Source organism: Rhinopithecus roxellana, chromosome 11, assembly GCF_007565055.1.
Source record: "Rhinopithecus roxellana isolate Shanxi Qingling chromosome 11, ASM756505v1, whole genome shotgun sequence".
Taxonomy (NCBI): Eukaryota; Metazoa; Chordata; class Mammalia; order Primates; family Cercopithecidae; genus Rhinopithecus; species Rhinopithecus roxellana.
In genome coordinates this window covers 118,982,410-119,007,445 of record NC_044559.1, presented here as the reverse complement: position 1 = coordinate 119,007,445, position 25,036 = coordinate 118,982,410, and the positions used below count along the sequence as shown (strand labels likewise).

Genomic DNA, 25,036 nt, shown 5'->3' with positions numbered 1-25,036 from the left:
TTTTCTAACATTATACGAGTCTACAATGAGCCATTTATTATGGAGGACACAAAACTAAATTGTACCTACATCTGACTTTCAAGGTAGTGGTAGTAAGTGACAAGATGCAGAAGGGAAAATATTCAATCTGGGTCTAGAAAGATGTTCAGGATTTGGTTATGTCAAAATCTACATGTGTGTGTTGGCAGAGGAAGGATGGAGAGGAGGCAAACATTCCAAACGTAGAAAAAGACATGGATTTAACAAAGGCACAGATAAGAAAAAGGCATAAGTAAGAGCATGGAAGACACATGTGTATTAATCATATGTGGTTACCCTGGCTTATTAAGAAAGATTGTAAGGGAATAGCTATTTTACTTTATTCATTTTTTTTTAGATGGGGTATATTAGTCTGTTCTCATGCTGCTAATAAAAACATACCGATGAGTGGGTAATTTATAAAGGAAAGAAGTTTAATTGACTCACAGTTCCACATGCCTGGGGAGACCTCAGAGTCATGGCTGAAGACAAGTGAGGAGCAAAATCATGTTTTACATGGTGGGAGGCAGGAGAGCTTGTGCTCCCACTTATAAAACCATCGGATCTCCTGAGACTTATTTACTACCAGGAGAACAGTACAGGGGAAATCGTCCCCATGATTCAATTATCTCCAGCTGGCCTCGTTTTTGACACATGGGTATGATTACAATTCACGGTGAGATTTGGGCGGTGAGATTTGGGCGGGGAAACCGCTAAACCACATCATGGGGTCTCGCTATGTTGTCCATGATGGTCTCAATCTCTGGGACTCAAGTTTAGTGATTGTGTTAAGTTTGACAACTTGCTCTCTGAAAAGATGAAGAATGATGGCCTTCCCAGAAGAAAGAGGGTTCTTAGAGACTGAAAGATGGGATTTGGAGAAAAAGTAGAGGGTGTAACACGCATTCTTAAGAGGGGCCAATATTGCCCCAAAGGGACAAAAATTGGTTCTAGGGGAAGCAGAATTTTAGATATCACACAGTTTGCGGCTGTCCAAAGCTCAGTACTATACATGCAAGTCTCATTCTTCAAAATTTAATTATTCTTATTGGGTTTATGTAAGTATCATGTTTTCTTAAGTATCAACATGAGTGGTATTGGAGTTCTCCAAAACTACATGAAAAGTACACAAGACAAATGCTACAGTGTTGGCAAATAGATTGTTTTGATTAAATAACTTTCTTTTGATTGTTTGATCAATCTTAAAGTCGTATCACTAGAGGTGGCCAGCGTGTGCCTGTTGGCTGCCACTGACTGTTGTGTTAATGCTGTTTATGTTTGATTCTCAATGATCTTGTGTGAACTTGAGTTATAAGAATTAAATTAAACATTTATATTTTCTTAATTCTACAAAAGTTATTTTATCTGTCATCATATCCATTGCTGCAAAGAAAATAATGTCAATGTCTGAATGAATATCTAGCAACTAAGTTGAAATTTGTTTTCTCATATGAAGAAAAAATTAAAAGTTAAGGTCATTCAAATAATATTCAAGGATTTCATTTTTCAATTGTTTTTCTTCTGCTGTTCCAAAAGCAGTTTTGGATTAGTTTTCAATTTGATTACTTCCTATTATTTGTGTTTATACAAACTGCTAATTTGCATATATAATTTGGTACATCATAACTTATTTAATTTAAACATATTACATTAGAAGTTACCCAAAAGAAATGATTACAAAGTTAAGTTAAAGCTAAATATAAGTTAATAAGTCAGACATAATTGAAAATTACAGAAACAATGAAAGCAGTGCTATGTTAAATGACACAAATAGAATCACAGTATCAGATATTCAAATGTATGATGTAGACTGTAGAGCGTAGAATAAATGCTTATTTTTTATTGTCATTAACATCATATCCTTAATTACTATCCAATAATTAGTGAATTCAGGGTCCACTCAATACATGCCAGGCTTCTCTTCCTCTGTGTATTCTCTCATTTGAAATAATGTTCTCCTGTCTTTCTTCTTTTCTATTTATTTTTATTTATTTATTTATTTTTATTTTTGAGACAGGGTCTCCCTCTGTCACCCAGGCTGGAGTGCAGTGGCACAATCTTGGCTCACTGCAACCTCCACCTTTTGGGTTCAAGCGATTCTCCTGCCTCAGCCTCCTGAGTAGGATTATAGGAACATGTCACCATGCCTGGCTAATTTTTGAACTTTTAATAGAGATGGGGTTTCACCATGTTCGCCAGGCTGGTCTCAAACTTCTGACTTCAAGTGATCTGCCTGCCTTGGCCTACAAAAGTGCTGGGATTATAGGCGTGAGCTACCACACCTGGCCTCTTGCTTCTATTTATCCAAATTCTACTTGTCTTTCAAAATCCAATTTAATTTTTGTATTTCTTCTAAACACTTTCAGCCTATAAATATTTCAGTAGTTTTTTAATTCTTAGAATATTGAATTATTCCGTAGAGTTGGCATTTATTTACTGCTTGTACATTCAATCTTTCGTTCAATTAAAAAATATGTGTTTAATACCTACTATGTGCGAGGCACTATGCTACTTGCTACAGACAGGATAGTAAACAAGGTAGATGAGGTCCGCATCATGAAACTTCCCTAGTCACTGGAGAAAAGAACTTTTCACATACTCAGTCATCAAGCAGTGTAGCAGTGCCAGGAGACAAAGACTTAATCACATGGGAACACAGTGCCACTTAATTCAAACTCATTCCATGAACCTCAGAGAGGTTCCAGTGCCAAGAATGTAGCACGTGAAGTCATAAACTACCTTTTCAGGAAAAGGATGACTTCAGAAGGAGGAGAATTAAATACTGAAGGACATTCAGGGTCCAATGAGAAGCTCTTACAACTTCTGATAGAAAGAATCCGTGCCATACCATTGCTTTTTGCCAGCAGTTAAGCCCACTTTAAACTCACAAGCTCCATGAGACCAAAGTGTATTTAGGAAAAGCTAACCATCTGTTTAAATTGCAATGAATGAAAGCAAGGGTGAAAAAAACTGGGATGGAGCTGGAAACTCAGTACTTGGAGAAGAAAGTTGTAATCCTAAATTAAAGGAATTGTTAGTTACAAATAGTCTAAGTTGGGCATAGTATATCCCAAACTGCTCAGCTTTTTTTTTGTTTTGTTTATATCTTTCACATAATACTATCCACAGCGGGAGAACCATAGCAGAATTTACCAATGAGCTTTATTGTCACAACAGATTATCAGAAAATATTCCTGACTTCTTCAGAAGATGTAAAGAAATACACTAATCTAGAAAATGTAAGTTTGTCTAAATACTTCATTTGTTAAAAAATATTTAAAACATTTATTTTAATAAAAATTCCCTCAAAGATTACAAATGCTATTGTTTTGTATATTCATTTCTTACAGAGATATCTAAGATTATTGCCATTTTAATTGCTTATTTTATCGATGCATACTAAAGTGAATCACAAGGGTTTGCTCTGTACTCCAACTCTGTGATTTGTAATTGGTAAAAATGGACTGCCAAACTTATAGCAGCATCTGAGTCAGAAATGTGATTCAGTTAGAACAATCAGACCACTGATAAGCAATTCTACCCTACTTTGGTTGCAGCACGTATTGAAAACTGTAGAAAATGAAGAGTAGGCATTAACAATTAATTAAGAACAGAGTTACTATCATGCGCTGAAAACTGTTACAATTTTTCAAGCAATGCCCTAGAAAAATGAGAAGAGAAAAAAAGAAATGTTTCACCATGAAAAATTTGTTTGAAATAATCCAAATTCAAGTACTATCAGTAAATAAGCAGAAGTTAAATTGAAATTAACTGGCTCTCAGGATTCCTACACAGACCAGTTGTGTGTACAGCAATTGTACCTACAAAGTTTCTGTGGGCAAATGGACAGTACCATGTGAAGCCACTGGCTTATTATATTTTAAACCAGACAAGCCACAATATTGCTTTTCTTCTCTTCCTTCTCTCAGATCTTATAATAGCTAAGATGACAATGTCTATGACTACTATGACATTTGGAGAGGCACTCTTGAGTCCGGGTGACAAATCTCTCATTATATTAATCCATGAGCAGTCAGTTTGGAAGTTGCTGACTCTACCTGGCTGCAGGCCTGATGCCTAGTTGGCTGAAATAGCTCTTTGCTGTGGCAGCATTTAAACCCATTTATACTTAGTCTGCTCTAAACTTGGCTCAGATAGAATGCTATCTTCAGTGACTTAATGGATCTCAAATGTTAGAAGCTGGAATTGCTTTTTCATATAAGAAATTCCTCCACAGACAAGCACACTAATATTTCTTAATAAATAAATGTAAACACTGAACACATAAGATAGATATCCTCATAAAATTGAAAATTCTTCAGGCTTCTTAGAAATAGAATATTAATTTTCAGGAGAGTTATAACATGGATGGAGGAAATACATCTTTATTTTCACAAACTTCAACTAAAGTTTTGGTATTTTTTTCACATTGTGAATACAGGCAACAGATCACAGGTACCAGCAGTACCTGTGACTTTCTCACCAATAGTAATAGTAGATATTTTAATATCCCATTATAATACTTTGGCTATCTCAAAAGTATCATTTATGTTTATCCCTCCTTTAAAATAATGGTAGTTACTTCATCCTCCATAAATCTTGTTTAACATACATTCACAAAGTCACTACTACAGATTTTTAAAAATATTTTAATAATTGGTATTACTTTGTTTCTAATTCATTCTTTCCTAACCAACATTAAAATGCAGCTATTCCTACAAAACTACTAGAAGAAAATATTGAAGAAATGCTTCATGACATCAGAATGGACATGGATTTTTTTGGATAAGACCTCAAATTCACAGGCAACAAAAGAAAAAATAGACAAATGATATTGCATCAAACTACAAAGCTTCTGCACAGCAAATGAAACAATCAACAGAATGAAGAGACAATCTACAGAATGGTATAAAATATTGCAAAGTATTCATCCGACAAAGGGATAATATCCAGAATAAATAAGGAGCTCAAAAAATTCAATAGTCAAAAAAGCAAATAATCTGATTAAACAATGGGCAAAAGACCTTAATATACATGTCTTAAATGAGGACGCATACATGGCCAAGAGATATATGAGAAAAAAATGCTCAGCATCACTAATCTTCAGGGAAATACAAATAAAAACCATGATGGATATCACCTCATGCCTGTTAGAATGGCTATTATCAAAAAGACGAAAGATAAAGAAGTGTTAGCAAGGTTGTGGAACTTGGATAAGACCTCAAATTCACATACAACAAAAGCAAAAATGGTATAACAAGTGTTATACACCCAGTAACACTGTCCCCTTGCACACTGCTAGTGGGATTATAAATTAGTACAGCCATTATGGAAAACAGTACGTTGGTTCCTCAAAAAAAAAAAAAAATTCAAACAGAGCTACCATATAATCTACCAAACCCACTACTGAGTATATATCCAAAGGAAATTAAATCAATAGGTTGAGATATCTGTCCTCTCATGTTTATTGCAGCACTATTCACAATAGCCAAGATATGGAATCAACTTAAGTGTCCAAAAATGAATAAATGGATAAAGAAAATAGAGACTACATACACAATGGAATATTACTCATCCATTAAAAAAAATGAAATCCTGTTATTTGTAGTAACATTGATAAAGCTGGAGGAAATTATGTTAAGTGAAATACACCAGGTACAGAAAGACAGACACCTCATGATCTCATTCATATGCAGGACCTAAAAACATATATCTTATATGAACAAGGAGCAGAATAGTAGTTACCAGAGAATGTGGAGGGGACGGAGAGGTGAACATGGGGAGAGATTGGTGGAGTATGAAGTTACAGTTAGTAGGAATAAGTTCTGGTGTTTCTTGGAATTAAAAATAATGTATATTTCAAAATAGCTAGCAGAGAGGATTTTCACTGATCTTACCACAAAGAAATGACAGATACCTGAGGTTATAGATGTGCTAATTACCCTGATTTGATCATTATACAATGAATACATGTATCAAAACATCACACTGTACCCCATAAATATGTGCAATTATTATGTGTCAATTAAAAATAATTTAAAAAATAAAATGCAGCTGTATTAAACCTGATTTTAAAATGTCTGAGTTATATTAAATATTATAAGGAATAATTTAGATAAATGCAATAACTGTTACTAGAAGCTGGCAAGCTAAGTTAAAAAAATAAAACTGCTGAAGTTGATGAACACAATGTAGTCACCTCTCCTCTCTAACATGTGTAGAATACATCTATAGATTTATTAATATGTAGAGATGGAAATTCTTGATTTGTATGACTTCAGAGCCACTGGAAAACTTTGAGGGACAGTAACCTTTCTGACTCCTGAGTATTAGAATATTTTAAATTCTAATAGTAGAAGTTGAGTATTGCAGTTAAGAGCATGAATATTGAAGTTAGAATTGTTTTTTAATCCTGATTATTCAACGTACTGTTTGTGTGACCTGGGTCTTAATTTTGTGGTCTGTAAAATTGGAAAACAAAATATCTTCCTTGCCATCTTATTTTGAAGATTAAATGGATTCATACAGTTGGAAGACATCACATGATATAGAAAAAAATGAGGCCAGGCCTGTTGGCTCACGAATGTAATCTGGCACTTTAGAAGGCCAAGGCTGGAGAATCACGAGGTCAGGAGTTCGAGAGCAGCCTGAGCAACATGGTGAACCCCATCTCTACTAAAAACACAAAAATTAGCCAGGCGTGGTGGCGTGTACCTGTGTTCTCAGCTACTCAGGAGGCTGAGGTGGGAGAATCGCTTGAACCAGGGAGGTGGAAGTTGCAGTGAGCCGAGATTGCATCACTGCACCCCAGCTGGGGTGACAGAGCTAGACTGTGAAAACAAGAGGAGAGGAGGGGAGGGGAGAAGAAGGGAGGGGAGGGGAGGGGAGGAGAGGAGAAAGAAAGGGAAAGAAAGGGAAGGGAAGGAAGGGAAGGATGGAAGGATGGAAGGGAGAGAGAGAGAGGGCAGGAGGGAGGGAAAGGAAGGGAAAGGGAAGAGGAATTAGTCAATATTTGGACTGCACACAAGAGTAGCAGCACTAGTGGGAGTAGAAATAGAAACGTAATGGCAACAATCATAGTGATGATGTCATTCTTTAGAGCTGATTATATACTTCTCTGTAAAGCAAAAACTCCTGGGCTCCTGGGATAAATTAAACTAAGGTGTTAGCACCCTAATGGACATCTTTTCTTCATGACAGAAGAGATTCCAGTGGAACTAGCTTCGTAGGAGTCCTACCTGGAAAGTAGAGACACTGAAAGGTAAAGAACATGGGAACAGAAGAAGTTTAAAAGGAAATCTCACATATTCAAAAATATGCCTGGAATAATTATTGCCATGTTCTCTAAGATGATATAAAAAATATTTATTTTCTATAACTAAAGCATTGTGATGTGGCAACTAACTAAATTAAACTCTGGGTGTGTTGATATCTTGCGTGGTTATACCTTAGTGAAAAGAAAATAAATCTTAGGGCCTTAGAATCACTTAAAAGTAGAGCTGGGAACTGCTTAGGGCAATTCTATCCAGTCATCTCTCTGCTCACTGAGATACATGCATATCCGATTGCCTCCCTTGGAAAGGCTAATCAGAAACTCAAAGGAATGCAACCATTTGTCTCTTATCTACTTATGACCTGGAAGCCCCCTCCCCACTTCGAGTAGTTCCCCTTTGCTTTGAGTTGTCCCACCTTTCTGGACCAAATCAATGTTCATCTTCATATGTTGATTGATGTCTCTTGTCTACCTAAAAATGTATAAAACCAAGGTGTGCTTGGACCACCTTGGGCACATGTAGTCAGGACCTCTGGAGGCTGTGTCATGGGCACATGTCCTTAACTTTGGTAAAATAAACTTCCTAAATTGACTGAGATCTGTCTCAGATACTCAGTGGTTCTCACCTTAAAATGCAAAGATCAACTTTTCTCCAATTATTTGGCCAAGTACATTAGTACAATATAACAAAACTATGCAGATTACACTGCTAAGATGCTGAAACAATTCTGAAAAAGCACTAAAAATGTAGGTTAATTGATTTACAGTCCAAAATCCACATGACAGTCTTGGAGAAGTCAAATTCCCTATCCAGATTCTATGTATCTTCTATATTATCTATACCCTTTTTCTGAAATAATGAATAAAATGCAAATAGTATATTCAAAATAACACAAAATAGTCAGCAGCTTGTCAATATCAAAATAAACCTAATTCTGAAAACCTGTCTAATTACTACTCTAGTAAAGCAGTTACAGGATGAGTATCCCTAACCCTGCAATCCAAAATCTGAAATGCTCTAAAATCCAAAACTTTTAGAGGGTCAACATGATGCTCAAAGCAAAGGTTCAAGGGAGCATTTCAAATTTTGGATTTTTGGATAAGGAATATTCAATCTGTGTTGTAAATCTTTTCAGATTAGGGCAGTGGTGAGTATGCACGCAGAGGATGTGGTGGAGATGGGTTTGGATGGATGCAGAGAGCTTACCATGAATTCAGTTGACCCTTGTCTACAACCAAGGCTCATTGCTCCCTAGACTAAGGTTAAAAGTGGACCCAGAATGGCCACAGTATTTTAGGTAAAGAAAGCTAGCTTCTCTTTATCTGATATTTTTCACAGCCTCTTGAACAAAATATTTATTTCCCTATTACATATCAAAATCGTTAGATAAAATTTTTAGGAAGACAAGTAGAAGAGCCTTAAGTTAGAATTCAGAAAAACTGAATTCACATCCTGACTTTTTTCTTAAAATACCCTGTGAGCTGAGGCAAGAAATAGAACCTCTTACTCTTGCTTCCTTCATCTGTAAAATGAATAGCTGAGAGTAAGACCCCACCAACTATAAAATTATCTGAACCACTAAGCAAGATAAAGCAATGAACTAATTTAATTATGGTCTTTCAGCATAACTAGGTTGCTATATCAGGAGGGCTCTCCTGAAACACATTATTTTTTTCCACTTCTGGCTTGAATATATTATGTTTTCTATCATGACTGCATAATGGATAGTCCAATGCCTTCAATTAAATATATTCAAATTCCCTAAAGCATGCAGTAATCTTGATTAAAATATCAACAGTTTATTACAGATGGAATAGTTCCAAAGGAAGATAATGCTCTTCAGGTAGCAGGTGTTCCTGCATTTTATTCAAAAGGCTGATTGAAAAGACGAAAGGTCTTTTGTTTCTTGTAGAGGCTAGACAGATTTTACCCAATGAAAACAAATTGTCAAAACAAAGTCCATTTCAAAATTTCCCTCAAATTACTTTTAGGGTATTCATGTATACATATTACCCATCATTAATTAACCCTACCAGGGCCGGGCGCGGTGGCTCACACCTGTAATCCCAGCACTTTGGGAGGCCAAGGAGGGTGAATCACAAGGTCAGGAAATTGAGACCATCCTAGCTTACACGGTGAAATTCCGTCTCTACTAAAAATACAAAAAAAAAAAAAAAAAAAAAATTATCCAGGAGTGGTGGCGGGCGCCTGTAGTCCCAGCTACTCGGGAGGCTGAGGCAGGAGAATGGCATGAACCCGGGAGGCAGAGCTTGCAGTGAGCCAAGATTGCGCCGGCACTGCACTCCAGCCTGGGTGACAGAGCGAGATTCTGTCTCAAAACAAACAAACAAACAAACAAACAAAAAAAAAACAACTTTAACCCCATCAGGAAACGAGTGACAACAAGTAAAACAGTGGCAGTGAAATTAAATATATTTGCAAAATGAGTTAACTTTCATCTTGTAAAATCCCTTTTCTACTCCTGAGTACTTGTTTTATTTTTTGTTTTAAATCTTACGTGGTCTGGAAGGCAATGCATTTAAATTTAATAAGAAATTTAATACTGAATATAAATGAGTTAAAAAGGAAAAATGAGAAATGTTAACAAAAATAAGGATGCCATTTTAAAAATGAACTATTACAAAATTCAGAAAAAGATAAGGCCCAGTTATTTTTACTTAGATTAACATCCAAATCTCCTCCTTAGAAAGACATAAACCAAACCAATTACGCAGACTTTCTAAACTTAATTTCAGAATACCCGAGTTCAAGTCATAGTCGATCCACTTACTAGTGACCTTGAGTTTATAACTTGGCCCATATGAGCCTCTCTTGACTCACTCATAAAATGAAGGAGTGGAGTAACAGAGATTGTCATTGCTTTCCACAGTCTGAATCTCATCACACAGTGTTTGGCTTGGCTCAAGCAGAGAGTGAGAGCCAGTCATCCTACCTGGTAAACTCTCTGATCTCATACAAAACAAACTGTATTTAAAAAATTGTTATTCCTTCCAAAAAGTTAACTACATCCTTTTAAGGGTTTTTTTTTTTTTTTCGCATTCATAACTAAAGTAAACTTCAAGAAGAAGAGAAAATTAACATCAATTTCTCAATTTTTTGATCCTCTTATTATTCACCCTTTGCTTGATTAAAGACACAAAAATTACATTTGTTTCAGTTGCATCTCTCTAATGAAAAGTAACTCTCATGTAACCAAAGGCAAAAAATGCAGAAATAGGTAATAGGTAATATGATACAGCTTTTTACCAAATGTTCTCAAAAGCAATAGCTTTGCTTTGTTGAAGTTTCTCTGAATTTACTTTTTTATTACAGGAGTAATTTAAGAATCATATATGGCCATTCTAAGAACCATGATTCATTTTGTTTGTTTTTTTTTTTTTCCTAAAAATTATTCTATGCAATGTGTATAGATCTAGGTAAAAGGGGAACTTCATTTCAATATTAAAGTCAGTGTGGAACACTTGGGGCTCGGGGTTGAGAGTAAACAAATGAGTTCTGGACATAGACATACTTGGATTCACGTTCCCACTCTGTCCCTGACTGGGTATTTAGCTATAGGGTGGTAAAGTTATTTCTGTGACCCCTCTACCCCTTTAGTAAAATAAGGCTCCCATTATTTAACTCAGAGGGGTGTGCTAAGAATTCCACGAAATAACATAAGTAATGGTGTTCTATAAAAGACGTATTTATGTATGCATTGTTGTAATGATCTATAATCAGTATTACCCCATATAAATGATGCTACTGGTAAATTATTGTTCAATGGCACATGCTTTTTTATCTAATTCCATGTATGTTTCTGATTTAGATGACAGACTCTTCTTCAGGCTAGACTTGAATGTCATGCATGTAAGGCACAATGGCCATCCCTTCGCAAGGGTCGTCCTAAATAAGGATTGGCTCCAGCTCAGCCACAACCTCTGTGAGGCCACTACTTTTTTGCTTCATCCAGCAGACCCTTTTCTGAAGATCTGAGAGGGACACTTGGCGCCTACAACTTCAGTGCCTTGCTCTCAAGACTTTGCAATCAGTTTGTTGAACTAGAATAATTTCTAATGAACAGCCAGTTAGTAGGAATCTTTCTGGAGCTGCAAGACACTCAGAAAAGGAGCCACTGTGGGAGGCTAGGCAAATGTGGTCAAGGAAAGTTCGGCAAAAGGCCGAGTTTTCCTGATTGGGTGTGACTCCGCGTGGAGGGAAAAGACAGAAAACACAGAAGTGGGCCTACCTAAGAAAAGAGAGGGAGGGCCAAGCCAGAGGGAGCGCATGTGTATACTGGAACATTTTAAAAGATGAAGAGTAAAGAAAGAAATAATTCGGAGGCAGAATCCTTGCCTTTATTGGGTTTACCATCTAGCTAGGATGCTTTCAAAAGAATAAGCAAGGTAAAATCCAGCGTCTAATTCCACAGAGAGAGAGCCAAATAACTACTTTGTAATGCTGGTTGGAAACACATATCTTATTAATCACCAAGATGAAATGATTGCCCTAATATTCATGAATATAAAATCCAAATATAAGAAATTTCCTCACAATCAACGTGACTAATTAAATATAGGCATATACTTTTTAAGTGTGTGTGTGTGTATAGTAAGAAGATAGGCTTTTTAAAATGCTGTTAAATTTCCCTAAGAATCAATTACAGGAACCACAGGAATTCTATTCCTTGGTAGGAAGACTGATACCACAGAATGGTTTAATATTGCACTTTCTAGAAATATAAAGCTTGTCAGTATAACATAATTGAAATGCAAATACAACTGAGGCAAATAATAAAAGCAAAGCCCACAGAGCAGTACCAAATCTCTTACATGGTGCACACCATAGAATCAAGTATCACATTCCAAGAGTGCCAATGAAGTCCTCTTACGAGAACTTTAAGTGCTATATTTTGGTAAGTTTCCATCTAACTGTAAGAATGATTTGTTGTGGTTCTTGCAACATGTATTTTATTAGGCAGACTTTTCTGCATCACTATAGAAGAGTCCTAAGTTATAAAGTCAATTCTGGTTTCCGATGAAACATAGACTCTGCAGACATAAACTGTTCAGAGGTAAAAGCTCTTTGGTATTCAGCTCAGGCATTTTCTCTCAGTGCCAGGGCACTTAACAAAAGCTCATGTGTGAGGAAAAAAAAAACAGCAATGGTCTTCACGGCATGCTTTAAAGTAAGCTTTCTAGGAAGGAATTCCACCTAGATTCTTCAAATAAATACACACATACCTGCACACATGTATCTCCTTTCAGCTGCTGTTTTAACTCAGTAAAGAGTAAAGGTGTTTGACCAAGTCTCATTAATATTAGTATTTACTATGTTATTTTGTTCCCTGAACACTGTCACTTTGTTATACTAAATTAAAGCTCTGACAGAAACATCCAATTAATCCTCAGGAAGAAAATGCATTACCGTGTCACAGTTAATAAGCAGTTCCGTGTAATCATACCTTGATCATTCTCCTGAGTAGTTCAGTCCTTTGCACAGTGTGCTTTGAACCAGAATGTCTATTATTAGTTCCCTTAATGATCGCTCATATGTGAGGAAAAATGGATAGCCGCTCTTCTTTCAGATATACAAATAATCTATTTTCTTTTATTGGAAAGGATAGGGAAGGAAACAATGAAATAGGAAGAAATGTACGTGTCTTAATTATTATTATATAAGGAGTCTCTAGGATTCAGTCATCATCACGGGATATGATGTTGAACTCAAAGCTGGTTCTCATGCCCCAGCTTACCAAACCCCATAGATCATTTCAGCCACAGGAAATGGCACCTTTGAAAAATAGGGGGACTTCTCTAGCCAAGTCAACTCCCTCAGGCCACATGACACCTAGAGAGAGGGGGCCAGGTGTGGTGGCTCATACATGTAGTCCCAGCACTTCGAGAGGTTGAAGTGGGAGAATTGCTTGAGCCCAGGAATTGAGACAAGCCTGGGCAACATAGTGAGACCTGATCTCACAAAGAATACAAAGTTAGCCAGGCATGGCAGTGCGTGCCTGTAGTCCCAGCTATTAGGGAGTCGGAGGCAGGAAGATCGCTTGAGTCCAGGAGTTGGAGGCTGCAATGAGCCATGACTGCACCACTGCACTGCAGCCTGGGTGACAGAGCAAGACCCTGTCTCTAAAACAGAACACAATAAGTTCAGAGGCATCACAGGCCATGTTCCTACCTTGATGAGAATCTGAATGGATCCTGTGGCCTTTGCAGATATGAAATACCAGAAGCTCATGGTGCAGGCTGCACTGGATTCTCGCCACATGGTACTCCTGATGTGTGCTTTGTCACCCCGAAGGCCCACTGGAGTGGCCTCCAGATACATGAAGTGCCCTAGGAACAAGGACAGAATTCAGAGAAGACCAAAATAACAATGATGGGATTATTTTTGCGTTTCCATCATAGTTAGGGTCTTTAATTACAATTCATATGATCTGAGCTGCCAAAAGTATTTTCATCTGGAACAGAAGGAAAATCGAATAGCCTTGCCTCTAGTTTGCTGACAGAACAATTTCCAACTGTCTGTGCTTTTAGCACATGCTTCACAGTATGCAGATTAACTGATCTGATGGGATATTTACGCCGTTGAATCAACAAGATAGTTACAAAAATTATTTTATTGATTTCCCAACTATCAAGTGATTGTAAAATAATGTAAAGACTACCTATGAAACCTAAAAGAAAAGAGTGATAAAATGTGCTTTTAAAAATTCAGTCATCTGGCCGGGCGCGGTGGCTCAAGCCTGTAATCCCAGCACTTTGGGAGGCCGAGACGGGCAGATCACGAGGTCAGGAGATCAAGACCATCCTGGCTAATACGGTGAAACCCCGTCTCTACTAAAAAATACAAAAAACTAGCCGGGCGAAGTGGCGGGCGCCTGTAGTCCCAGCTACTCCGGAGGCTGAGGCAGGAGAATGGCGTAAACCTGGGGGGCGGAGCTTGCAGTGAGCTGAGATCTGGCCACTGCACTCCAGCCTGGGTGACAGAGCGAGACTCCGTCTCAAAAAAAAAAAAAAAAAAAAAAAAAAAAAAAAAAAAAAAAAAAAAAATTCAGTCATCTGTTGAGTGTGTAAATACTGAGAATTTTAGTAAGTAACATGGGAAGAAAGGTATTGAGTTTTGTTCTTGCACATTGACATATCCAAAACATTTCATGTATGGAGAGCTGAGTGTTTGAATGAGACTTTGGTCTTGCTCTCTGTGGCTTGTTTTTTTTTTTTTTTTTTTTCCCAATAGGCCTATGGAAATTTCAGTATTTAGACTTCTTTGCCTATTACGTAGCATCCAGGGATTCAGGGTCCCTTCTTCATTCTGCTACTGTCCTTTATTCCTTCACCAAGGAGGCTGAGACTTGATCTCAGCTACTCACTATAAAAATGAGCCATGCCCAATACCCTTAACATATGTGGTTTTACAGTTAAATTTTCATGGCATCTCTATAGGTTTCAAACTCTTATCCCTTCATATACATCATCTCCACCATCTCTGTGAGGCGCAAAGGTCGAATTTTATTATCTCAAAATGACAGATGAGGAACCTGAGAATCCAAAAAGTTACATGACTTGCTGATGATCATATGAGTGGCAGAATTCAGGGTTATTGATTACAAGTGGATGCCATTTAGGAAAGATGTTTGATGGCAGCACACATTCTCATCTAACTTCAATGACTGAATTAATGATTAATACTGGATTCTGGCTAAACACTGTTATGGTTTGAATTGTGTTCCCCCCTTCCCAAAAATATGCCAAAGTTCTAACCCCCAGTTCTTATGAATGTGACCTTATTTGAAGTAGGGTTTTTGCTGATGATTAGGTTACAATGAGGCTATTAGGATGGACACTTATCCAATATGACTGGGTCCTAATAAAACAGGGAATTTGGACCAAGAATCAGACGTGCTCACAGAGAAGAGGATGTGAAGACTTAGGGGAAACCACCATCCACAAGCCAAGGAACTAATGAAACTACCAGAATCTAGGAGGGGACATGGAAGAGATAATACTCCCTCACAACCCTCACAAGGAACCACTGTTGCCATTATCTTGATCTTGGACTTCCAGCCTGCAGAATTTGAGACAATAAATGTCTGTTGTCTAAGCCATCCACTCTGTGGCCCTTTCTTATGGCAGTCCTAAGAAAAAACATACACTCACTACATGTTTGATCGCCTTGCAATATCATCGTGGTGGTCTCTCCAGAGCTCCCCAGTTGCTGTCGGAAAAGACATTGTGATGTACATTGTGAATATCATGTGAAAGCAATTATGACAATCTAATAACCTACCGTTTTCATTTCCAAGTGTGTGGTCTTTGGGAGGTCTTAAGCTTTGATGAGAACCAACCCCTAAAACCCAATCAAAGTTGTCAGCCAGGGAGTTGTGCCAGCCACACCAGCCTTTTTCAAAAGTGCAGGAGCTACCACACTCATTTTCATCAGTATTATCTCCACAGTCATCTACGAAGTTACAGCTTTGTTCCAGCCTATAGCATTTTCCATTCTGACATTCCCAATAGCCAAGTGGGCAGAAACCTAAAACAAAAAACAAAACAAAACAAGAATGAGCGAACACTCCTAACACATTCAGTGAGGTCAAAAAGCAGTAAGAGTGGATTCATTTTAATCTATAAAGGAACATATTGTTCTCAGGAATTTCAGGTACCTGAACCCCATCTCTCTCTCTCTCCCACTCTGCTCCAGAACTCTAATTATAGAAGCTTATTCATGACTATGATCATTTACAAATGCTAAAAATAAGCGCATCACTTTATTGATCTAGGAAAGTACCCCTCCATCTCCCCAAATGCAGCATTCCTTGTAAACTGTGTTCAAGGATGTAAATTATATCTGAGAGCCAATGTGAAGCCATCTACTTTTTCATCCTGAAATAAAATCTTTAAGGAACTAAGAGGTCATGTATTATGTGGCATTTGGAAATACATTCCATTAGCATCCATTCACTCCAATATTTTTCAGAAGCCACGATATGTAAGACACCTCCTTAGAAGCACGACTGCAAATATATAACTAATAACTGACTCTACAACAGATTTTTCTCTAAAACACATATTTATTTGTCTATAATTTGGAATTTTTAGAAGCAATTTTTGTACAATGCAATGTCAACCATAGAGATTTGCTCATAAAACATGAGAAAAAGCAATGCCTTTGAAGACCTGAGTTTGACCTCTAGTGCTGATATTTATCAGTAATATGACTTGGATCATACCAACATTTGATAAACTTTAGTTTCCTTCACTCAAAAGAGATAAAAAGAGCAAAATCCTAGAGAAGTTAAGCTAATTTAAGGGAGTATTGTGTGTGTGTGTGTGTGTGTGTGTATCTCACTGGTGCCTAGAACAGTGCATGGCTCTTAGTATGTGATTAGTAAATATTAGTCAAATAAATGAATGAGTGAAATAAAATGCTTTGGAATAAGGTTGTTTAGAATGTATATCGAAGGTAGTATTATTATACTACTCCAATATTACAATAGAATTTAACTGTCATGGGTAACAATATTTCAATAGAAAAAGTTGTTTAGAAATCCAACTTGGGATATCAGCTTCACATTTTTTTCTCTGACACTACAGGATCTGACATTTTCTTTCTTCTTGTCTTCACCTTCTTCCAGGTAGGGGAGCTGATAACATCACTCCTTGCTTTACTTCAACGGTGGTAACTCCCCCGCATGAACCTCTGGAGGCAAGTTACCTGGTGGATGAGGGTTGATGTGGGTCAAGAGGTAGGGAATGAAGTTCAGGTATTTATTATAAGGTTTTCTGGCATCTGGAAATGGCTGGTGATAAAACCTCATACAGAAGCATGTACCTCATGGATAAGTTTCACATTTTAGACAATAGATGGTCAAGAGGGAAGCGAGTAGAAAACGAAGATGAATGGAATGCCACACTGAAGCCACTGGACAGGAAACTTGGTGTTATGAAGGCTTCTGGCAATTTTGTGTACTACGCTGTTCCTGAACTGTTTGGGTCTGCCTAATTAGGTGAACTTTCCATTACGAAGCCATTGAAAATAAGTTTCAACCATGGACTCTATCTCTGACAAAATTTTTTTGGTTAGGTTAATTGTTAGCATTTTATGAAATGAAAACACAACATAGCAAAACTTGTGAGATGCAGCAAAAGCAGTACTAAGAGGGAAGTATACAGTGATAAATACCTACATTAAGAAAAGAAATACCTTAAATAAACATCCTAACTATATTTGCCAGAAAACTAGAAGAAAAAGAACTAAGCCCAAAGTTAGCAGAATAAAAATAATTATAAAGATTAGAACATAAATAAACAATATAGAGAATAAACCATTGAAAATGTCAATAAAATACATACTTCAGTTTTTGAAAAGATAAACAAAACTGACAAACACTTAGCTAGACAAAGAAAAAAGGAGAAGCCTCAGATAAATAAACTTATAAATTAAAGGAGGAGTTATTACAACTGATGTCATATAAACATACAGGATCACTGAGACTACTTTGAACAATTATACACCAAAAATCGAATAACTTGGATAAATGGATACATTCCTAGAGATTCCAACAGCCTACTAAGACTGAATCATAAGAAACAGAAAATCTGAACAGACTAATAATGAGTAATGAGATTGAAATGGTAACAACCCTCCCAATAAAGTCTAGAACCAGATGGTTTCAAGGGTGAATTCTACTAAATATTCAGAGAAGAATTGCCATTAATCCTTCTCAAACTCTTCTAAAAAATTGAAGAGAAGTGAACATTTCCTAATTCATTTTATTAATCCAGCATTACCTCAATACCAAAGTCATGCAAAAACACTACAAAAGAAGAAAACTACAGCCAATATCCCTAATAAATATGGATGCAAAAATCCTCAACCAAATATTAGCAAACCAAATTCAACAGCACTTTAAGAGGATCATTCATCATTACCATGTAAGATTACACCTGATATGCAAGAATAGTTTAACATCAGGAAATTAATAATGTGATACCCCACATTAACAGAATGAAGAATAAAAATCTTATGATCATTTAAATAGATGCAGAAAAACTATTTGACAAAATTCAACACCATTTCATAATAAAATCTCTTAAATTATATATAGAAGGAATTTACATCAACATAATAAAGGTCATATGTAAAAAGCTCAAACACAACATTACACTCAACAGTGAAAATTTTTCAGTTCTTTCTTCAGCATAAACAGTAAAGAATTAATGCCCAGTCTTGGCACTTCTATTCAAAATAGTACCAGTAATACTAGTCTGAGCAATTAGGCAAGAAAAGAAAAAAAGGAAGCGTTAAAATATAAAAAGAATAAAATTATATATGCTATATATTATATATACTACATATAATATATAATATACTATATGTACTATATAATATATTATAAAATGATATATAATTAATATAAAATATATAATTAATATATTATATATGACTTATATATTTAAATGTAAAATATATAATAATTAGATATAATTATATAATATATAATTATTTATAATATATTATGTAATATATAATTATATATGCAGCATTATAAGATATAATATGTATTATATATTTTAAGTATATATACTTATAGTATAATATATGTATTTATATATAAAATATTTTAAATGTAAAATATATAATATATATTCTTATCTTCTTATATACATATATGTCCATTGTAACTATATTATATTCATAAGTCCTAGTCTATCTTATCCTGTTTATTCTATCTTTTTCTTTATCTTCTATTTATCCCTATATATCCTCCTTTCCCTGTAATATCTAATTCTCTCCGCTAATACAATATGTAACTTAATATATATTTGTATTTATATTATCTCCTATATAGTATATATGTATACCTGTTTGTGTATATATGTATCTATAGTAATTTTAGATATACTAAACTATATAAGCAATAGCTAATACATAATTATATATTAGTGTTACATGTTGTATATTATATATTATATAATTATATTTAAAATATAAAAATATTTATATAAATATATCATATATACTATATAGTATATACTATATATAAATATACTATGTGTTATATATATTATATATAGCATATAATATATATTATACATATATATTTTATATATACTATATATACTAATACATATATATACACTATGTATTAGTGTATATATACTATATATACTTAGCATCTAGTATCTATTTAATCCTAAATAAGAAATAGACTTAAAATAGCCTATAAAGTTTGTGTTTTTGGAAGAGATATTCTGTTCATCACATGCAAATACGATTTACCTAGTATACTATATATACTATATACTATATACACACTATATTATATGTTATATGGTATATATCCTATATAATATTTACATATTATATACTATATATATGAATATTATATATAATACTGAAAAGCTGAGGGAATAATTCATACAAAATATAGTACATACAATTTTATATATACTATATAGATAACATATAGTAAATATATCTATCATATAATATATAATACATATTTATATAGTATATATTTATATATAATACATATATTATATATTTTTAATACATATATATAAACTCTTACAACTTTATAGCACAAAAACCCAGATAACCTGATTTAAAAATTGGCAAAAGACATTTCTCCAAAGAAGACATACAAGTGGACAATGTATATATGAAAAGATGTTCAACATCACGAATCATCAGGGGAATGCAAATGCAAACCACAATATCATCTCACACCATGCTCTCTCTTACCTGGAATACTTATCTTCCAATACTGGAATTATCATTCGAACTTTAAGTCTTTTTTCTTAGGGTTCCCTTTCTTTATCATTTGATCTAAGTTAGGTTCTACTAACCGAAATGCTACACATTTCCACAACACCTCACACTTCCCATATCACAGCACTTATCATACTTTAATTCCTGGCTTAAATTGTTTGCCTCTCTCAAAGTCCTAGAGAATGTATACCGTTTCCATATTGCTGCACACCCAGGGCTTAGCATCTAGTATCTATTTAATCCTAAATAAGAAATAGACTTAAAATAGTCAGCCCATAAAGTTTTTGTTTTTGGAAGAGATATTTTGATCATCACATGCAAATACGATTTACCTAAGTAATGGAAATAAGAATAACGCTTGTCTACCTTTCAGAGTTATAAGGATTAAAATTAGGTAACATGTAATAGACTAAGCAGCATGAACCACGTGAAGTATATGCTTAGTAACTCTCAGTTCATATTCATTATCAAAAAGTTATCAAAGGAATATAAATCATTCTACCATAAAGAAATATGCACATGCATGATCATCACAGCACTATCCAGAATAGCTAAGACATGGAATGACCTAAATGCCCATCAACATTAGACTGGATAAGGAAAATGTGATATATATTCACCATGGAATACTATGAAGCCACAAAATAGAATGAGATTATATCCTTTGCTGTAACATGAATGGAGCTGGAGGCCATTATCCTAAGTAAAATAACACAGGAACAGAAAGCCAACACTGTGTGTTCTCATTTATCAATGGGAGCTAAACTTTGAGGACATAGCGACACTAAGAAAGGAACAACAGACACCAGGGCTTGAGAGTGCAGGACGGGAGGAGACTGCAAATCAAAAAGCTACCTATCAGGTACTATGTTGATTATCTGGGTGACAAAATAATCAGTACACCAAACTCCTATGACATGCAAGTTACCTATATAACAAACATTCCATCTAGATTAGCAAATTGTGAACATACAGTTGTTCATATAATTCTTTTATTATCCTTTTAATGTCCATGGTATCTGTAGTGGTGTTCCCTACTTCATTCCTGATATTAATAATTTGCATAAAACATTTAATAACTTGTAGTAGGTCATATAAAGAAGTTTGGTGTAAGAATCTAATTAGTTAAAAAAGAGTATACATCCTTTTAACATTTGCAGAAACATTGAGTAGCAGGAGTGATATGGGATGAAAATCTTCTACCTGAAATAATTTGATCACACAACTATCTATGTTGCTAAATATTCTAGTGTACTAACAGCTCCTACTCAGTGAGTCTTCTGGTCAGTGGAGGTTGAGGGTTCCCTGTATTTATAATGGCTCCCAGAGCAGACCAGAAAAATTAATGGAAATAACAAAGGACAAAAAGAAGAAAGTCCAGATCAAGACCTTTATCTGAATTAAACAGCATGTGTAAATCCCAAGTATTTACTTCTGCAGTTGTATGTTACATAAACTCAAACATGACAAAAAAAAACTTCTATTATAAAAATCAGAGTTACTAAAATTAAGAGACACACTAAGCCTTCGATTTTGTGATCACATAATAGCAGATAAACAAAGAATAAAACCATTCAGATACTCTAACTTTTATGCCAATGTTCCTTTTACTATATCCATTTCTCTCCATTTCTCTAAGACACACACACACACACACACACACACACACACGCTTCAATCTATCAAATAATATCAGATGTTATCACATGCATCACACTACAAGTAAATCAGGCTTGTTGTGAATGTCAAACTTCCATTTATTTTTACAGGTATTCAGGAAAAGACATCAAAACAATATACTGTGAGGATGATCTAGAGTTTTGGAATTTCTTAGCACAATGAAATCTGAGAATCTTAAATTATTAAAACAATCTTTAATTGTTAAAGCCAGGCAGTATTTAAGAGAACAGACATATTTTTGACATTAAGGACAGAGACTGGAGTAGTGTTTCGAAGTTCAATTATCTATAAGCTATTTCTCAAATATACACACCTGAATATATACACATACAAATTTCATAGTAGCAGAGGTCAAAAATAATGTTTTAATACATACCACAAAATCTGTTAAAATTTTACTCAGTTGGAAATATCATTTCTTCCCTGAACTCTTGTGTTGCTTTTTGTTCCATAATATTAATGATAACCATTTTTATTTTATTTTATTTTATATTTTTGAGACAGAGTCTCACTCTGTCACCCAGGCTGGAGTGCAGTGGCGTAATCTCGGCTCGCTACAACCTCCACCTCCCAGGTTCAAGTGATTCTCCTGCCTCAGCCTCCCAAATAGCTGGGATTACAGGTGCCTGGCAACAGGCCTGGCGATTTTTTTTTTTTTTTTTTTGTATTTTTAGTAAAGATAGAGTTTCACCATGGAGGGCAGGCTGGTCTCGAACTCCTGACCTCAAGTGATCCACTCACCCTGGCCTTCTGTTATGTTGGGATTACAGGTGTGAGCCACCGCACCTGGCCATAACCCATTTTTCAATGAGGTTATAATGAAAATAACAGAGAATGAAACATACGATGTATCTGTAAGGAGAGCTATTTAGAGGTAAGGCATTTGGCTAATGTGCCTTCAGCAGATCTTGTGAAAGATTTTGCCACCAAAAGACTCTATTAAGAAATTGCTAAGGAATGCTCTTTAGAAAGAAGTCAAATGATCCTAGAAGAAAAACCGAAGATATTACAAAAAATTTCCAGTAAAGAAAGCAGTACACTTGATGGTAAATATTAAAAACAATGATAACAATAATGCCAAATTTTGATGTAATGTATCAAAATGTGACAAAACAACTAACTACATGTAAATGAATAGAGAGGAAATGATTAAAACAGTTTTAAATTCTATATAATATTCAAAAGAATGATAAATATATTAAATTACTTTAAACTTTATAATATGTATGGACATTACACTTCTATGGTAAAGACTACATAAAAGTGTAAGAGGAAGAGAAAATTGGGATTTAAGAGAAAGAGTAAATTGGGATTTTATCTAAGAGAGAAATAGTGTGTAAAGTAAAATTCCAAACACTTTAAAATAAATAAAAAATAAGCAAAAATGAAACAAAAGAGCTACTGAACAGCTGAGGGGAATAATTCATACAAATCACTTAGGGTCAATAGGTGCTGGAATTCCATCAGAATAGACAGAATAAGTAGAACTCATGGTATGGAATACTTCCAAGAACAAAGAGGACCATTTAGAAGTAATAAAGGGTCATTCAATTTAAAAAAAAAAAAAAAAAAGGCCGGGCACAGTGACTCTCACCTGTAATCCTAGCACTTTGGGAGGCCAAGGCGGGTGGACGACCTGAGGTTAGGAGATCAAGACCAGCCTGGCCAACATGGTGAAACACCATCTCTACTAAAAATACAAAAATTACCCAGGCGTGGTGGTACATGCCTGTAATCCCAGCTACTTGGGAGGCTGAGGCAGGAGAATCACTGGAACCTGGGAGGCAGAGGCTGCAGTGAGCCAAGACTGTGCCACTTCACTCCAGCCTGGGTGACAGGGTGACACTCTGTCTCCAAAAAAAAAAAAAACAAACAAACAAAACAAAAACAAACAAGCAACAACAAAAAAAACTTCAGTGTTTATCCATGTAATTACAACAAACAAACACTGACAGAATCAAAAGGAGAAATAAGCAAATCTGCAAGGTTAGTTGGAAGTATACCACCCTTCCTTCAGTTACTGATAAAACACAGAGTAAATGTATGGAATACATGAACCCATGATCAAGCAGACCGGTCTAGTTAACATTTATATAACAATATGCCAAACAAGAGCAGAATATGCATTGTTTTTAAGGACATGTGAAATAGTCACTAGATGGACCATATAAAAGGCCATAAAACAGGTTTCAATTTAAAAGAATTAAAATCATACAGAGCATGCTTTCTAAGCACAACAGAATTAAAATAGAAATCAGTATCAAATTATGTATCTGAAAAATCACCCAAATATTTGAAATCAAACAACATATTTGTAAGCAACCATTGAGTCAAAGAAGAAATAACAACAGTAATTAGAATATAGTTTGACCTCTGTGAAAATGAAAACTCAGCATATCAAAATTTATGGGCTCCAAGTAAAGCAGTTCAGGTAACATACAGGCTATACGTGCTTACATTTAACAATACAAGATCTAAAATTAATTAAGTTTCTATCATAAGAAGCTAGAAAAATAAAAGCAAATTTATCACAAAGTAAGTAGAGGAGGAAAATAATAGAGATAAGAGGAGATATCTATTAAAGACAAAATGAACAATTGTGAAAAACAGCAGTTCAACCAAAAGCTGTTTAGTTGAACACATCAATAAAACTGATAAAACGTCATCTGTACTGATGAATAAATAAAAATAAGACAAAGATTCCCAATACGAAAAATGAAAGACAAGGTATCACTACATGTTGTATAGACTTTAAGAAGATAATAAAGGATTATTATGAGCAAGTTTATAACACTAAACTTGACAACTTTGGTGAAATATATCAATTCCTCCAAAAACAAATTACCAAATCCAACTTGAGGAAAAAAATAAAGGTGAATAGCCCTACGACTATTACATGCATAGAAACCATAATTAACAGTCTTGTCACAAAGAAGACGCTAGGGCAAAATTTAGCTGATGAATTCTATGACACATATAAAGAAGAAATAATAGTAATCCAACATGTGCTCTTCCATAAAACAGAGGAAGAGGGAGCACTCCCACGTGTATTTTATGATGTCAATATTACTCTAATACCAAAAGCAGAAAAACACACAAGAAAATGATAGACCAATATTTCTCATGAACAGAGGCACAAAATTCTGTACTAAATTAGCCAGTAAAGTTCTGCACAGAAGACAGTATGTCATGATCATGTTCATGTCAGAGTGCAAGGAATTCACTTGAATATCAAGTAATACAAATAACCATAAACAAAATAAAGGGAAAAACAC

At 35.1% G+C, this 25,036-nt stretch overlaps 1 protein-coding gene across 1 annotated transcript in view; it reads right to left on the bottom strand.

Moving 5' to 3' along the window:
* Nucleotides 1-25,036, bottom strand: part of MALRD1 (MAM and LDL receptor class A domain containing 1) — a 706,902-nt gene that overhangs the window by 322,263 nt on the left and 359,603 nt on the right. The window contains exons 27-28 of the mRNA XM_030940611.1: nt 15,594-15,839; nt 13,482-13,639 (exon numbers count right to left, since the gene is read on the bottom strand). Of these exons, the coding sequence (XP_030796471.1) occupies nt 13,482-13,639; nt 15,594-15,839 (404 nt within the window). The remainder of the gene's footprint in view (nt 1-13,481; nt 13,640-15,593; nt 15,840-25,036) is intronic.